Source organism: Carcharodon carcharias, chromosome 12 (assembly GCF_017639515.1).
Source record: "Carcharodon carcharias isolate sCarCar2 chromosome 12, sCarCar2.pri, whole genome shotgun sequence".
In the NCBI taxonomy this organism is placed as follows: domain Eukaryota; kingdom Metazoa; phylum Chordata; class Chondrichthyes; order Lamniformes; family Lamnidae; genus Carcharodon; species Carcharodon carcharias.
In genome coordinates, this window is record NC_054478.1 from 73,088,395 (window position 1) to 73,106,087 (window position 17,693).

The 17,693-nt window shown below is 42.2% G+C and overlaps 1 protein-coding gene across 1 annotated transcript in view; it reads right to left on the minus strand.

Annotated features, from left to right (window-relative positions):
• The window catches only part of galnt13 (UDP-N-acetyl-alpha-D-galactosamine:polypeptide N-acetylgalactosaminyltransferase 13), a 581,993-nt gene extending 566,635 nt beyond the window's left edge, over window positions 1-15,358 (minus strand). The window contains exons 1-2 of the mRNA XM_041201818.1: window positions 15,019-15,358; window positions 8,000-8,277 (exon numbers count right to left, since the gene is read on the minus strand). Coding sequence (XP_041057752.1) covers window positions 8,000-8,141 — 142 coding nt within the window. The 5' untranslated portion in view covers window positions 8,142-8,277; window positions 15,019-15,358. The remainder of the gene's footprint in view (window positions 1-7,999; window positions 8,278-15,018) is intronic.
• Window positions 15,359-17,693: the final 2,335 nt, after the last annotated feature.

Consider the following 17,693-nt stretch of genomic DNA (forward strand, 5'->3'; position numbering starts at 1 on the left):
TTATAATTTATTGGGAAAAAAAAGGAAGGGGGAAACAGAAAGGGGGTGGGGATGGGGGAGGGAGCTCACGACCTAAAGTTGTTGAATTCAATATTCAGTCCGGAAGGCTGTAAAGTACCTAGTCGGAAGATGAGGTGTTGTTCCTCCAGTTTGCGTTGGGCTTCACTGGAACAATGCAGCAAGCCAAGGACAGACATGTGGGCAAGAGAGCAGGGTGGAGTGTTGAAATGGCAAGCGACAGGGAGGTTTGGGTCATTCTTGCGGACAGACCGCAGGTGTTCTGCAAAGCGGTCGCCCAGCTTACGTTTGGTCTCTCCAATGTAGAGGAGACCACATTGGGAGCAACGAATGCAGTAGACTAAGTTGGGGGAAATGCAAGTGAAATGCTGCTTCACTTGAAAGGAGTGTTTGGGTCCTTGGACGGTGAGGAGAGAGGAAGTGAAGGGGCAGGTGTTGCATCTTTTGCGTGGGCATGGGGTTGTGCCATAGGAGGGGGTTGAGGAGTAGGGGGTGATGGAGGAGTGGACCAGGGTGTCCCGGAGGGAGCGATCCCTACGGAATGCCGATAAGGGGGGTGAAGGGAAGATGTGTTTGGTGGTGGCATCATGCTGGAGTTGGCGGAAATGGTGGAGGATGATTCTTTGAATGCGGAGGCTGGTGGGGTGATAAGTGAGGACAAGGGGGACCCTATCATGTTTCTGGGAGGGAGGAGAAGGAGTGAGGGCGGATGCGCGGGAGATGGGCCGGACACGGTTGAGGGCCCTGTCAACGACCGTGGGTGGAAAACCTCGGTTAAGGAAGAAGGAGGACATGTCAGAGGAACTGTTTTTGAATGTAGCATCATCGGAACAGATGCGACGGAGGCGAAGGAACTGAGAGAATGGGATGGAGTCCTTACAGGAAGTGGGGTGTGAGGAGCTGTAGTCGAGATAGCTGTGGGAGTCGGTGGGTTTGTAATGGATATTGGTGGATAGTCTATCACCAGAGATTGAGACAGAGAGGTCAAGGAAGGGAAGGGAAGTGTCAGAGATGGACCACGTGAAAATGATGGAGGGGTGGAGATTGGAAGCAAAATTAATAAATTTTTCCAAGTCCTGACGAGAGCATGAAGCGGCACCGAAATAATCATCGATGTACCGGAGAAAGAGTTGTGGAAGGGGGCCGGAGTAGGACTGCAACAAGGAATGTTCCACATACCCCATAAAGAGACAGGCATAGCTGGGGCCCATGCGGGTACCCATAGCCACACCTTTTATTTGGAGGAAGTGAGAGGAGTTGAAGGAGAAATTGTTCAGCGTGAGAACAAGTTCAGCCAGACGGAGGAGAGTAGTGGTGGATTGGGATTGTTCGGGCCTCTGTTCGAGGAAGAAGCTAAGGGCCCTCAGACCATCCTGGTGGGGGATGGAGGTGTAGAGGGATTGGACGTCCATGGTGAAGAGGAAGCGGTAGGGGCCAGGGAACTGGAAATTGTTGATGTGACGTAAGGTGTCAGAGGAATCACGGATGTAGGTGGGAAGGGACTGGACAAGGGGAGAGAGAAGGGAGTCAAGATAACGAGAAATGAGTTCTGTGGGGCAGGAGCAAGCTGAGACGATCGGTCTACCGGGGCAGTTCTGTTTGTGGATTTTGGGTAGGAGATAGAAGCGGGCCGTCCGAGGTTGGGCGACTATCAGGTTGGAAGCTGTGGGAGGGAGATCCCCAGAGGAGATGAGGTCAGTGACAGTCCTGGAAACAGTGGCTTGATGTTCAGTGGTGGGGTCATGGTCCAGGGAGAGGTAGGAGGAAGTGTCTGCGAGTTGACGCTCAGCCTCCGCGAGGTAGAGGTCAGTGCGCCAGACAACAGCACCACCCTTGTCAGCGGGTTTGATGACAATGTCAGGGTTGGACCTGAGAGAATGGAGTGCAGTAAGTTCAGAGAGAGACAGGTTAGAATGGGTGAGAGGAGCAGAGAAATTGAGACGACTAATGTCGCACCGACAGTTCTCAATGAAAAGATCGAGAGAAGGTAAGAATCCAGAGGGAGGGGTCCAGGTGGAGGGAGAATATTGGAGATGGGTAAAAGGATCCGTTGAACTGGGAGAGGACTCCTGCCCAAAGAAGTGAGCCCGGAGACGAAGACGGCGGAAGAAGAGTTCAGTATCATGCCGAGCCCGAAATTCATTGAGGTGAGGGCGTAAGGGTATGAAACTAAGTCCTTTGTTGAGCACTGAACGTTCAGCATCGGAGAGGGGAAGGTCAGGGGGTATAGTGAATACACGGCTGGGGTTGGGACTGGAAGAAAGGGTGGGGACGGAGGGACAGGCAGGGGTGGAGGGCCCTAGATGGGTGTTGGTGTCGATGAGTTGTTGGAGCTTGCGTTCCTTAGCACTTGAGAGAAAGAGAAAAAGTTTCTTGTTGAGGCGTCGGATGAGCCGAAGGATAAAATGAAACTGGGGGCACGCGCAGCTTTGAAAAAGGGTACGGCGGTGCTGCTGGAGGGAGAGGTCGAGTGTGTTCATATGGCGGCGCATGGCACTGAGAGTGGATTTCAGAATGTGACAGGAACAGCAGTCCGAGAAACGTTTTATGTCCCGGAGATACCTGTAATCCTGGGTGGGTTCGAAACGTGAGGGGTGGAATTTCAGTTGAAATCCACGTGGGGTAATTCGGAGACTGAGACAGTCACTGAGAAAGGAGATATGGCTGTGAAAGCGGGTTTTAGTAAACACCTTGTCAAACACTAGGAGAGAAATGGAAAGCAATGAAGGTGAACAAGGCAACAGAGAGATCCGGAAATCTTGTCGCAGAGAGGAACAGAACTTCTTCAAGGAGGTAGGCATTTCTTGAAGAGCAGTGGCAGTCAATTAAACACAGAGATAAAAACAAAAAAAACTGCGGATGCTGGAAATCCAAAACAAAAACAGAATTACCTGGAAAAACTCAGCAGCATCGGCGGAGAAGAAAAGAGTTGACGTTTCGAGTCCTCATGACCCTTCGACAGAACTTGAGTTCGAGTCCAAGAAAGAGCTGAAATGTAAGCTGGTTTAAGGTGTGTGTGTGGGGGGCGGAGAGATAGAGAGACAGAGAGGTGGAGGGAGAGACCAAACGTAAGCTGAGCGACCGCTTTGCAGAACACCTGCGGTCTGTCCGCAAGAATGACCCAAACCTCCCTGTCGCTTGCCATTTCAACACTCCACCCTGCTCTCTTGCCCACATGTCTGTCCTTGGCTTGCTGCATTGTTCCAGTGAAGCCCAACGCAAACTGGAGGAACAACACCTCATCTTCCGACTAGGGACTTTACAGCCTTCCGGACTGAATATTGAATTCAACAACTTTAGGTCGTGAGCTCCCTCCCCCATCCCCACCCCCTTTCTGTTTCCCCCTTCTTTTTTTTTTCCAATAAATTATAAAGATTTTCCTTTTCCCACCTATTTCCATTATTTAAAAAAAAACCCACTAGAGCTATACCTTGAGTGCCCTACCATCCATTCTTAATTAGCACATTCGTTTAGATAATATCACCAACTTTAACTTTAACTTTAACACCTATGTGTTCTATTGTACTATTGTCGTTGACATCTTTTGATGATCTGCTTCTATCACTGCTTGTTTGTCCCTACAACCACACCAACCCCCTCCACCTCTCTGTCTCTCTTATCTCTCCGCCCCCCACACACACACCTTAAACCAGCTTATATTTCAGCTCTTTCCTGGACTCGAACTCAAGTTCTGTCAAAGGGTCATGAGGACTCGAAACGTCAACTCTTTTCTTCTCCGCCGATGCTGCCAGACCTGCTGAGTTTTTCCAGGTAATTCTGTTTTTGTTTTAGCTCAGCAAGGGTCTGTTTACAGAAGCGGAAATGGAGTGTTAGCTTTGATTGATTGACAACTTTATGAGGTTATAATAAGATTTTATTTCTTTGGTCTGTTTGTTTCAATGCATGCATGGTTATTTGGACAAGATTAAAAGATGTAAAATGAGGTAAAGCTTCTGTTCTTGACACCATAATGGCCATGTCTGATTGACACTTTATAGGGTTGTGAGAGCAACAGTTTTTTTAAAGCAGATTTCTGAATGGATGTTTTCTTCATCTGTGTTTCAAGAATTGCCACTGTTATTATATGGCTCATCAGTTCTGTACCTAATTGGTGAGTGCCATATGGAGGTGGCAAGGCAGGGGCAAGAGGAGGTGTGAGGGAGAGGGCCTAACAGTCTTTGATATGACTGGGAGAGAAGTCCCAGAGAAGCAAGGAGGGCTGCCTCAGCACTGCATCCAACTTGCTTTCAAGACCGGCGTCCCAAAGTTGATCCAGCTCCGCCTCCCTAGAACAAAAATATTGTGTGCAGGAGCCACTTATATGTAGATAGGTCTGCCAAGTTGGGAAATTTCCCTAATCGACCTTCCTGTCTTATTAGTGAAAATCTGGACCAATACTTCATTTGAGGCTGAACCAGAGTTTTATAAAGTTTCATCATAGAATTCAAAAGCAAAGGAATTTATATCCCATTTAGAAGCAGGTCCTGTATACTATTTTAACCATTTTTTGAACCCACCCTGCCACCTTCAGCAAACACTCCCAGGTCTCTGTTCCAGCACCCATTTTAGAATTATGCTCTTTAATTTGCATTTCCTCCCATCATTTTTCCTGCCAAAATGTACCACTTCATGTTTTTCTGTCTCAAATTTCACCTATCACATGTCCACCCTTTCCATCAGCCTGAGTACATCCTCTTGAAGTCTGACAGCATCCTACTCACAGTTAATAATACTTTCAAGTTTCGTGTCAGCTGCATATTTTGAAATTGTGCCCCCAGTACCCAAGTCTAGGTCATTAATATATATTAAGAAAAGCAGTGGTCCTATTACCAATGGGAAACCCCACTGTATACATTGCTCCAGTTCAAAAAACAACCATTCACTCTACAAACAAATAATATACGCCGATATTTCAGTGCTTTGTTGCATTATTTTCAAGTGCCATCTTTCGAATATGATGCCAAACCAATATTACAAAAAGCTGATTAACTGGATGTAAATGATCCCTTGGCACTTTTCAAAAATGAACAGGGGAGATGTCCTAGTGTTGTGGCCAATGCTTACTATCCCTCAACCAACACAATCAAAAACAGAATAATGACACTGTGTTTGCCTGTATTACAACAGTAACTATTTCTTTTAAAAAATCCTTCGAGTGTGAGCGCTTTGAGTCATCCTGAGATCATGAAAGATCATAAATGCAAGTTCTTTATTTCTGCACCTCCATTATTTTATTTTCACAACTAACTTGCACAACCACACTTGTTTAAGATTAGATAAACATAGAAAATGCACTCAGGCAATATTCAAACTTTCTTGTTCCAATTATATATTCAACATACTACCTAACGCTAATACAATAAACTGGTATATAAACTACTAAGTAGTATGGAATCTTCTATATTACAAAGCTCTATTCGAGGTCGTCTTAACTGGTAAAATGTTACACATCAGTCTGCAACTATTTGTAACCCATAAAGCTTAAATTGATGCTGAACTGTCACAAAATTTAAACAAATAATTTGCAGTGCAACTTACATTTTTAAAATCTAGTCAGCTATCTATATTTGATAATGAACTGACAATCTTAAACAGCTATAATTAATCTTCATATTTAGGGATCACCTTTTGCAGCTGGGGGAGTGGAAAATCGAGGAAGATAAAACAAAGAATTTATCGAGTAATTCTGGCCAGTTTCAAATTCTATGCTCTTCCACAGGAAAGATCTACATACAGTCAACCTCACTTAACACAATAAACCACTTCAGCAGCAAATGTGTTTACAATATGTATGAACGGTGACATTTTGCTGAAGCAGATTATTACTATATTGCACTGTACCATAAACTGGGAATAATTTTAAGACCTGCAAAAGATCAATGTGAAATTTATTTTTTCAATATGAAATAAATATGAACGCACCTTTTAATTTTGAAGTTTCTGTTGTGATAATTATCTCTGTCATGAGACTAAAGGTATTGTGCATTCACTCCAAAGTTAAATGAGTGAAATCAATCACATGTAAAATGCTGCAAATTGTAACAAACTGCTATACTTAGTACAATTCAAATACACGTGAGATTCCTAGCGTTTTACAACCTTCAAATCCGATTAACTTGCACAGAGAAGCCTTCAAACATAAGTTGAGCATTTAGAAATATAAAATTACAAAGAATGTCTACTTGGGATTTTGGCAGTTCAAGGTGCAGTGTTTTTATCATATATATTTCATAATCCTTTTCTTTTGGAGGTGCAATTAAAATATTTTAGAAATCACACCCACGTAGCAGGCAAAACCAGTCTTTCAAATCCCCAAGTCCAGAGGGAAGCAAAGACTTAGCACACATCAGGGTGTTACATCACTCACTTAGGACTCTTCTATATTTATGCAAATATTGTCATGAAATTTTACATTTCATAATAAACACCTTGACATTAACAAAATGTTTAACAGTTCATAAGAAAAACATTTATTTCTGTGTACAATAAGCATGCTTTGAGTAACAATTTATATAAAAAATAACATACTGAAATACCTTTAAATCTGTTACAAAGGTATAACAATATTAATGCCAGAGGATCTCAAATTCAAGAAAAATATATTTTTGATATCAAAACCAAGAAATTATTTAAAGAGAACAGTTTACACTTTATGCACTTCTCATTATATTTACACAACGCATACAGCCTGAGAGCAGCAAATGACAGTTGGAAGAGAGGTGAACAAAAAGTCAGAAGAGCAAATAAGCGGATTAGCTGTCACGGTATTACTGCTTTTAATTAAGTTGACTGATTCCACTCACACTAGGGTATTATATACTGTATGGTTAAATTCAAGCTACAGTACAATATTTTAACATATATGGTTTAATTATGTGTTCACTGACACAGGGAAAAATTGTAACTTTTTCATCTATAATGTTTCATTAACATGTAGTGCTGCAGAAAACCTGATATATTGTTTTTGTTTCAGTGCTTAATCTGTGGTACAGTAAGTTGCTGTAATCGGCTAAAAGTATTACCAACAGATCTCCAATACCTAAATTAAAGCTTAAATTTACTAAATTACTTTCTAACCCATATTCCTCTTATTCAAAAATTTAAATGTTTTACCAAAACAAATAGAAGTAGTTAAAACATGCACATGTACTTCCCCTTATTAAACACACCAGATGTGGCTTCCAAAATGAGGTGGGACTCTCCGGGAACCTGTCATTCTCCTCAACTAGTTTCCAGCCCCAACCTTTAAATTCAATGTTGAGGAGGGAGAAAGGAAAATGAATGTCTATTGATCAGGCCAGTATTTTATCCATCAACCACCAAAATTTTCCTCTCTCAAATCAAAACTTAAATTTCCTTATTATGAGGTCTTCAACTCTCTAGTTTCTAGATCAAAGTTTTCTGAAAACTCTACTCAAATACTATGTTGGACAGCAGGACAAATTCACAGTAGATACCCAATACACTGCAAAGCAAACTCTTGTGATGAGCTTTCTCAGGTGACAGCTGTAACAATTATAAAGATAGATACAGTTCCATCACATCATTGCAGTATTATTCATTAAATATTGTGCAAAATGCTTAAACACTACATTATTACTAATACCCAAAGAAGTTTTGGTCACATAAAAAAACTCAATATCAAATCCAAAATCCACCATCATAAAGATTTTGAAAATATCTCAAATTTAAATTCCCTGTAGTCAGCACCATGTATACAAGACTAGTTAGAGTAGACCAAATAGAGTAAAGCACAGCAATCTTGCAAAATTTGCTTTTGTTTGGGTCAAAGGAATCTCATCAGGGAACAGTTATTTTCACATAAGGAGGAAATCAAAACTGAATTCATCACAATTTGTGCTGGTAGAGCAGAGACAAATTTTATTTTTTGCTCATGGATTCTTTACCTTGTAATATGTTTTCCATTTTCTAAAATCAGTGATTTTACACAGTGGAAAACCTAGCAACAGTAAGCACTTACCCCTCAAGGCTGGTAACAGGGATCGATCTTTTTTGTCATCGCATTTGTTGCATTCACTGAAGTACAGTAATAAGAAGACATCCAGCAGAACCCAGACCAAAGAAGTAGCCAGGACTACCTTGCACCAAGTCAACCTCCTCATGATTACTGGTTCTTGTAAACCACAGTGCTAAGCAAGAAATGTGTGTAGTTTTGTTTCCTTGGAGAAAGAGATCACAGTGCAAAATAGGGAGGCAATGCCAGAAATCCAATTTGTCGAATGAATGAACTAAACCATGCTGAAACAGAAAAAAATGCAAACACTTAGTGTCATATATTACTAATAGAAAATATAATGTTTTTAGTATATTTTCAGTATGCACTTAAATTCCACTCATTTCTACAGAATTATGGATTTTATGACGACCCCAGTAATTGTGAGAACAATACAATCCCCAAGTAGTAGAACTGACGCCAAGATCAAAATTTCATTTCTACTAAGTTTTGTCTGCCTCTGTTGTGTTCTCTCTGAGAATAAACTGAATGCTGGGTAAGAAAAACAAAACTAACCATGCCTGCATAGATGTTCTACCCCAGGCAAAGAGAAAAGATAGGAGAAGTTCATAATTTCTATGATATTATATAGTACAACATTCAGGCACCACATAAAGATGGGGGAAGAAAACTAAATCAATAAAAATTAAACTGGACGATTAACAATCAAAAGGCACCAAATAACATTGAAAAATAACAAAGCAATCCCAGAAATTCAGCTGATTAAATGGTAAATAAGTTTTCTATTTGGCCTGGAGCTAAGCTTCTGACCTCATACCCTCTTCAACGCCAAAAACATCTACTTCTATGCTTGTAATAATGTCCATTTCTGTCCATGCCTCAGTTCATTCTTTCTAAGACCTTCATCGGTGCTTTTGTTACCTCCATGCTGGACTATTCCAATGCTCACTTGCTCGCCCTTCAATCTTTCATTCTGTATCAAGTTGCGTTCATCTAAAACTCTGCCACCTACATCCTAACTTGCACCAAATCCCATTCACCTCACTCCTGTGCTCACCAACTTTGATTGGCCCCTAGTCCAGCAACACCTCACTTTTACACCTGTGCTCAAATCCCTTCATATCTCTGTAATCCTCTCCATCTAACAACCATCTGAGATCATGGTGTTCCTCCCATCCTGAACTCTTCTGCCTCCAGATTCCCCCACCATTGGCAGCCATGCCTTCAGCTGCCTAGGCTCTACGGTCTGGAATTCTTTCCCTAATGCTTTCCACCCCTCTCTCTCTTTCTCCTCCTTTAACACACTCCATGAAAGGTACCTCAATAAGCTTTCTGATGAAAGGTCAGAGAACTGAGACATTAACTCTGTTTCACCTCCACAGATACGGCCTCACCTGCTGTGTTTGAACATTTTCTATTTCGATTTCAGATGTTCAGTATCCACAGTAATTTCCTTCTGACCATGTTTTTTACCTGTCCTAATATCTCCTTATGTGGCTCAGTGTCAGTTTTTGTCTGCTAATACTCCTGTGAAGTGCCTTGGGGTATTTTACTATGCTAAACGTGCTATGCAAACACAAGTTACTATTATTGTTGTCATTTATTTTTTTAAAAAATAGCACCATCTATTGCTACAGAGAGCCACTACAGGTCGTTGATCTGATTAACACTGGCAATTCTCTCACATTGTGATCTACAGAAGTTACAGAGAAAATATCAATAGATAAACAAGGACATTCTTATATTGAAATCTTTATAGGAATTGTTCACAAATCCACATTGCTTCCAATGAAACACATGCAAGAATTTTAAATGAATAGATAACAGATGTTTTTATTTACATATTTTTTATCTTGGTGTTAGCTATCTAAGGTCTGGATTCTTTCTGAATACTGGGCAGAAAATGAAGTGGAAGGCCTCCCATCAAATACTCATCCCTAAGGGAGTAGAGCAATTTGCCCACCACTTCACTACACCAGCATTGGTAAATGACAAAGGAGTTGTGAGGTTTTAATGTGCTGTCACCTTTCCTCAGTTTTCAGAATCACTTCCCATGGCTAACACTTATATGGCCGAGATGTTCAATGTCTTTCAGTGGCAGGACCAGGTGACAAACATAATTATAGATACTCTCTTCTGGTTTCTTCACTTTCTGCTTTTACTGCTTCTCATTTCTATCTTCAAGAGGATTATTTGAAGCAGGTGAATATTTAGGGGCAGTTTCTATTTCAGTCAGCTTTTTGTCTGCCCTTTTACGCAGCTGCAGCAAACAAAACACCAGTTGCTCCAAAGATCACACCCACACAACCATCAATGAAATACATAGTACTGGGATTCCTTCCTAAACAAGTTTAATCTGGTGCAGCATCACAACTGAACTGGGCCGATGTCATTTCCAGAGGAAATAGCTTGGCATTGAACAGTAATAGGTAGGGCTAGTGGAAGTCTTATTTTTTGGTAGCTCTGACAAATACTTCTGGGATTTAGTAGAAGTGAGATGCAGATACTGGTGTTTGGCAGCACTGGGATAAATCTGCTGAGGTTTAGCAACGTGGTCTGGCAATATTGTCAAAAAGGAATCTGGGATTCATCAGAACTGTGGAGTTGGCACTTGGCACTGATCAGATGTTTAACGGAAGCAGCAGCTATATCAGTATTGTTACTAGAAAAGCAAGGCAGAGTCTGGGTGGTTAACTCCTTGCCCCTCAGAACTTTTCCACTATTTACAAGGTTCAAGTCAGGAATGTGATGGGATGCTGTCCTAGCTGCTCTCCCACATTCTACCCTGCATAACATTGAGCTGATCCAAAACTTTGCTGCCCATGTCTTAACTCGCAGCACATCCCATTCCTCTATCACTCCTGTGCTTGATAACCTAACATTGGCTCTTGGTCAAGCAACATCATGATTTTAAAATTCTCATCCATGTTTTCAATTCACCCCATAGCCTCAGACCTCTCTATCTCTGTAATCTTCTCCAAACCTACAACCCTCCAAGATGTCTTCACTCTTCTAATTCTGGCTTCTTGTGCATTTCCATTTTAATTGCTCCACCATCAATGGCTGTGCCTTCAGTTGCCTAGTACCCAAGCTCTGGAATTCCCTCCCTACACTGCTCTGCTTCTCTATCTCACTTTCTTCCTTTAAGAAATTTCTTAAACCTAGCTCTTTGAGCAAGCTTTTGGTCACTTGAACAAATATCTCCTTATGTGGTTTGGTGTCATACTTTGTTTTGTAATGCTCCTGTGAAGCACCTTGGGACATTTCATTACATTAAAAGGAGCTCTATAAATGTAAGTTATTGTTGTTGGTGTTGCTGTTCACAGTCTCCTGAACAGCTGCAAGTGCAACACCACTCAAGAAGCTCAGCATTCTCCGGTCAAGATGATGGCTTGGACACAGCCCTGCCACTGGAATCACTATCCTGCCCCGACACTAATGAACTGTAGCTGTAATATATACCAGTACTACATGCAGGGTACATGGCTGCAGCTTTCCGAACTCTGTCAGCACCTCCCAGTCCTGCAATATTTACCACCAAGAAGGACATTATTTGTTGTGGGAAATGGGTGGGTGGGAGGGTGGAATCAAGATTAGGCAACAGACAATATAGGGGAAATTCATGTACTGGTGAACAAGTAATTGGGAGTTGGCTAATGGTCTTGAAAGGAGGACAAATGGTCTTAAATAGAGTGAGGAAGCATAACATTTTTATTCAAATAAAAGCATCTCTCACTAAAATGGCAATAGCAAGGCAGTGATTAGTCACCAAATTTACACTTAATGAAACTAAAGCCAATTTTGTCGTCAAGTTTAATTAGGTTATTGCCAAATACGTAATTTTAATAAACTTTATTTTGAGCCTATATTAGGTAGGCTGAAAGAAAAGAATGTCAGCCCAATTTTTAAGTATTTTGAGTCATTTGCTTTTAGTGATGAAAAAGGGAATGTGCTGGTGTCAAGAGTAACAAGCAGCAAACACAATTGTGCACTCAAGTACCATAACAGTAAGGAATAGGGGAAACCAGTGTAGATCTACTAACATGGTCTAGAAACTGTATTTGTAGCAAGTTACAGCTCTAACACTTTTGAAGGTCACTGAAGGGTCACACCTCTGTAACGTTACTCACAGCAATATTGACTTTTCCACTCAATTAACACTGACATCTATTTGACAAAATGCAGCTATTTATAGTCCACAATGAACTTTATCATATTTCTCCAAAATATTCTCCAAATAGTGAAATTGGGAACACTAAAACTGATGAATGCACTTGATTTCAAGTAGCATTCTTCAGAATGCCAAACATGTCCCAACAGATGAGCTTTAATGTTCTGAGTTATAATTCCTCCTCTTATTTAAAATAAGGAAGTCACTTCTGAGCTGCTTTTCTGCATTTGGTAGTCGCAGACACGAAAGCCAGGATTTACCGGCCTCCCAGGGGTAGGATGGGGGGGGAAACTGGTAAAATTGCAGGGAGTCGGGGTTGATCAGCTGCCCGATTCAGCCCCACTGTCAGGACATTTTGTCAACAGTGGGAACAGGTGCAGAAAAGCAGTCCACCTCCTTGATTTACATAAAGGCCCAATTAGGGGCCAGGTTACATTGTCATTAGCACCCCCACCCTGCCATATGGGGAGGCCACCAGTCAAATGGAGGTGGCCTCCCAGTGACAGCCCAGGGGTACGGTTTAATGGAACGAAGAAGTGGCCATGGGCAAGGAAGGCAGCACCCATGGACCCAATGTACTCTGCAGAAAGATCTCCCATTCAACCCTCAGCCCTGTGAAATTTTTTATTTTTTTGCTTGCTTAGTTGCCAAGGTTCCTGCATATTTCAGGAGCCATTATTTCTCCTCCTGGCGCTGCTGAGGTTCCAGAGTTGCCAACCTTGTGATTGGTCCAGCAGCGTCATGAGCTCACCTGCCATCCACAATTGGACAGCAGACCAACAGGTGCCAATTAGAAGGCCACCTTTGGCAAGATTACCGAGCAGGTCATGCTACTGGGCACCCGCTTTTTACCCTGATACTGGGAATACAACTTATCTCATAACATTCGGCCCAAACAACAATTACAGAAACACGCCAGCCTGTAGGTCTAAATAATGAGAAAGAAAAATAAAAGGGCAAGTTATTCAAATCCTTTGCTGTGCTTTACAACTCTCATCATTACTGAAAAGAGAAGCTTTTCATCTTGCACTCGACAGGACAAATGCAAGAATGCCAATTTCAAACAATCATAATAATGTTGTGTATAAATTTCAGTGCTGGTTCAATACCAGGTCCTAAGGCAGAAGGTCCCAACAATTGTGTGATTGAATCAAACAGCATGTTCCTTTGGATTTTCATAATAGGCAGAGTAAACACCGTACTCAAGCAGCCTGCACTTGCAATACTTAAAACAAAACGTCGACTGTTAGATGTGATTCTGCAATTGGGCAGCACTTTCTGAACAATCCTGAGTGCACTAATGGCTTCAATAAAAAGCAATTTAAGTCAGACTCGCAGCCTGGCTCAATTACACTAGAAGTAACACACATTTATATCCAGGGACCCGATCCCTGCAAACAAAGGGAATGTGTTCAAGCCTTGTGCCTTTTTTGAATTACCCAGGGGCTTGGAGGACCTATAGTTCCCATTGCTTTCTCCATGGCCAGAGTCAACCTGCCAACCAATCAGCAATCTTTTCTCCTGTAGTATAAGTTGTTGTGATGGCTTGAAATTTGGCATTCTTGTGTTTGTCCTGACGAGTGCAAGATGTAAAGATTCAGCAACATGTCTCTCTTTTCAGCAATATTCAAGTTCTACACTACCAAGCAACGGTCTCATGATTACCTAATTTTTCTGAATCCAGAAGGTGCAACAGAATGAGCCATGGGTTCTGTTAGTTTTATTTTCAGGCAGACTACTCTCTTGAACATACATTCTAAACCCAAACCTCAAAGTTCATGCAAAGTATTTCATCTGCATTCTAATATCACTATATTTTACAATATTTATCCCATGTTTGGGTGCATACTAAGTTGCAGTGTTGAGTATTCTGTATCTCGGATTGTGTTAGCGATCCAAATCAATTAACGGCAAGAAAAGGAAAGTAGTTGCCTCAAGATCGAACCTGTTTCACAAATGAGTGTTTCTGTAATATACACACATGTCCTTCCAGGTCTACTGCATACACCATATGAAATTTCCATACATGTACAAAATTAAAAACACCTAATTAAGGAAGCTTTGGCTAAATATATAACGCTGTATTCGGTAACGGAATTAATTATTGCGCTCTGGGATACTAAAATTTTACCCCGCCGGCTTGAAAATGCATCCTATTTCTTCTATAAATTAATTATCGAAAGGAACACAAATAAAAATGTGTAATTCTGCTGCAGGAAACAGTGCTGTCACTGCGTCTACAATCAAGCGCTGCAGGCTGAGGGGCTTCTGCCAAATCCACGAATAAGAACTACGCAGACTATCAAACAACAAACCATTTGCCAGATATTTGTTACTGTGTCAAACTCCACAAAATTAATAAACATGCACTCCCACAGTTTAGTTCTCTTCTGGAGCGGATTCTCAAACTAGCTTGAAGAGTTCTGACAAGTCGCGTTTTTTAAAAAAATATGCACAAAACGTTCCGTGAACATCAATTTAAATTTACAAGTCAGCTGTTCAACATCCGATTATTAGTGGCAAAAAAAAAGTTTCTAATTGATTTTTGGTGTCATTTAAAATCGGATAAAATAAATTGGTGCATTGCTTTCAGACACGACTATGGAAAAAAGTGATATACAAAAACAAACTGGATTGGTAGTGCAGCCAATCTGTTTAAAGATTATTTCAATTCAAAGTAGAATTGCTGCAGTCTATATTGAATTCGGACATGATGAGTCTTCGCAATTGCGTTTACAGTCTCCAACAGTCATTCTTTCTACTAGCCCACCTTTTTCATCGACGCCTACAATCTCTCATGGAAAACATTTAGTAAAATATATGTCCCCAAAGTGAACGAACCGGCTTTACTTACGCTCTAACGTCTGAAAGATAGATAGGGTAGTCCCTGCTGCAATCAACTTGTTGCATTCTTGCAGACCAAGCAGACGCCAATCAATTGTCACAGTTAGAAACGCGGCTCTTGTAAAAGAAAATGCTGCGAAGATTTGCTAAAGTGCAACAGTAATTATTGGAGCCAAGGGATGCTGCTGCTTTTATCCTGCAAATGCAATGCTTTGGCTTCGCTCCCAAGATCCCAAATCAGCGGCTCCGCCATCACTTCACAATGTTTGAGATCTACTTTGACCTGCCTGTTCGGTGGTCACAAGGCGGTGTATTTGGAGACAGGCGGCTGCCAATTCTAAGAACCGCCGATCACTGCCTTACAATCCAGGTGCCAGTAGCACGGGGAGGTAGGGGGTGGACACCCATATCACTCCGCAGGCTCGAACAGAACCGGAGCAGCTGTCAATCACAACAAAGCCAGAGGAAGTCCCGCCCCCGCTCTAATCGTCCCGCCTATTCACTCCTTTCATTGGTCAGAGGAGCCGTCAATCAAGCCTGGACACGGCGGGGCTCTCGAGGTTGCTGCTGGGCCGGCGCACTGGAGCTCACAGCCCGCGCGCTTGCCCCTGATCCTGGAGAGAGGAGGGGGCGGGGCTCGGAGCTGCAGCTGGAAGAGAGCGCGCGGCTGCAGGGTGAGCCGCGCAAGGAGCTGTCCCCAGTGCCCGGTGCTGGATTCAGCTTGTAATATTTTATGCATACACGGGACGTGGACTTCACTGGCTGGGCCAGCATTTATTGCCCATCCCTAGTTGACCTTGAGCAGGTGGTGGTGAGCTGTCTTCTTGAACTGCTGCAGTGTAGCTACATCCACAGTGCTGTTAGGAAGAGATTTCCAGGGTTTTGACCCAGTGACCGAAGGACGATATATTTCCAAGTCAGGTTGATGAGTGACATGGAGGGGAACTTCCAGGTGGTGGTGTTCCCATCTACCTGCTGCCCCTGTCCTAGATTGTAGTGGTAAGTGCTTTGGAAGGTGCTGTCTAAGGAGCCTTGCTGAATTCCTGAAGTGCATCTTGTTGATGGTACACACTGCTGCTACTGTGCATGGGTGGTGAAGGGAGTCAATATTAGTGGATGCGGGGCCAGTCAAGTGGGCTGCTTTACCCTAGATGGTGTCAAGTTTCTTGAGTGTTGTGGGAGCTGCACTTGTCCAGGCAGGTGGGGAGTATTCCATTCTACTCCTGACTGGTGCCTTTTAGATGGTGGACAGGCTTTGGGAGTCAGGAGGTGAGTTATTCGTCACAGGATTCCTAGCCTCTGACCTGGGCTTGTTGCCATATTTATATGGCTAGCCCAGTTCAGCTCCTGGTCAATGGTAACCCCCAGGATGTTGATAAGGGTTTCAGTGATGGTAATGCCATTGAACGTCAAGGGGTAATATTTAGATTCCCTCTTGTTGGAGATGGTCATTGCCTGGCACTTGTGTGGCGTGAATGTTACTTGCCACTTGTCAGCCCAAGCCTGGATATTATCCAGGTCTTGCTGTATTTGCATACCAATTGCTTCAACACCTGAGGAGTTGCGAATGGTACTGAACATTGTGTAATCATCAGCGAACATCCCCACTTCTGACCTTATGATGGAGGGAAGGTCATTGATGAAGCAGCTAAAGATGGTTGGGCTGAGGAAACTACCCTGAGGAACTTCTGCAGTGATGTCCTGGAGCTGAGATGACTGACCTCCAACAAGATGCATACAAGAGCAATGTATTTATATAACAACTTTAAAGTAGTAAATTACCTTACAGAAGCATTACCAGACAACATTCGACATTGAGCCATCTAAGCACGTAATAAGGTAGCAACAACTTGGTGAAAGATGCAGCTGGGGAAAAATTAGCATGGAGGTGCAGCAAGCTAAGTTTTAATGGCATGTTCGCCTTTATTGCAAGGGGCTTGGAGTATAAGAATAAGTCTTGATACAATTTTTAGGGCTTTGGTGAGACAACATCAGTAGAATTGGCACAGTTTTGGTCTCCATATTTAAGAAAGGGTGTACTTGCACTAGAAACGGTGTAGTGAAGTTTCACTAGGTTTGTTCTTGGAATGAGAAGGTGAGTAAATTGATCCTAGATTCATTGTGATCTCATTGAAAGATTCAAGATACTGAATGTGCTTGACAGGATCGACAGGTTATTTGACCTGGTTGGGGAATCAAGAAGATGGAGGTACAATCTCAGAATAAGGGGGCAATCATTTAGGATTGAGATGAGGAGGAATTTCTTCACCCAGTTTTTAATCTTTGGAATTGTCTATCCTGTAGCATTATGAATGCTCCACTATTGAGTTTGTTTATGGCTGAGAAAGATAATTTTTTAATCTCTCATGTAATCAAGGGAAATGGGGAATAGACAGGAAAGTGGAGTTGAGGCAGATGATCAACCATGATTGCATTGAATGGTGGAGCAGGCTTAAGGGCCCATTTGATCTACTCCTGCTCCTAGTTCTAATGTTCTTTTGTTTTAAGGAAAGTCTTGGCAAAAATTAGAGAGTGCAGATGTCATTGGGGGTTACAGAGCTAGAGAAGTTTACGGGGATAGGGAGTGGCAAGGTCATGGAAGGACTTGAAAACAAGAATGAGGATTCCAAAATCAAGGTTTTACTTCAGCAGAAACCAATGTAGGTCAACAAATACAAGAGTGAT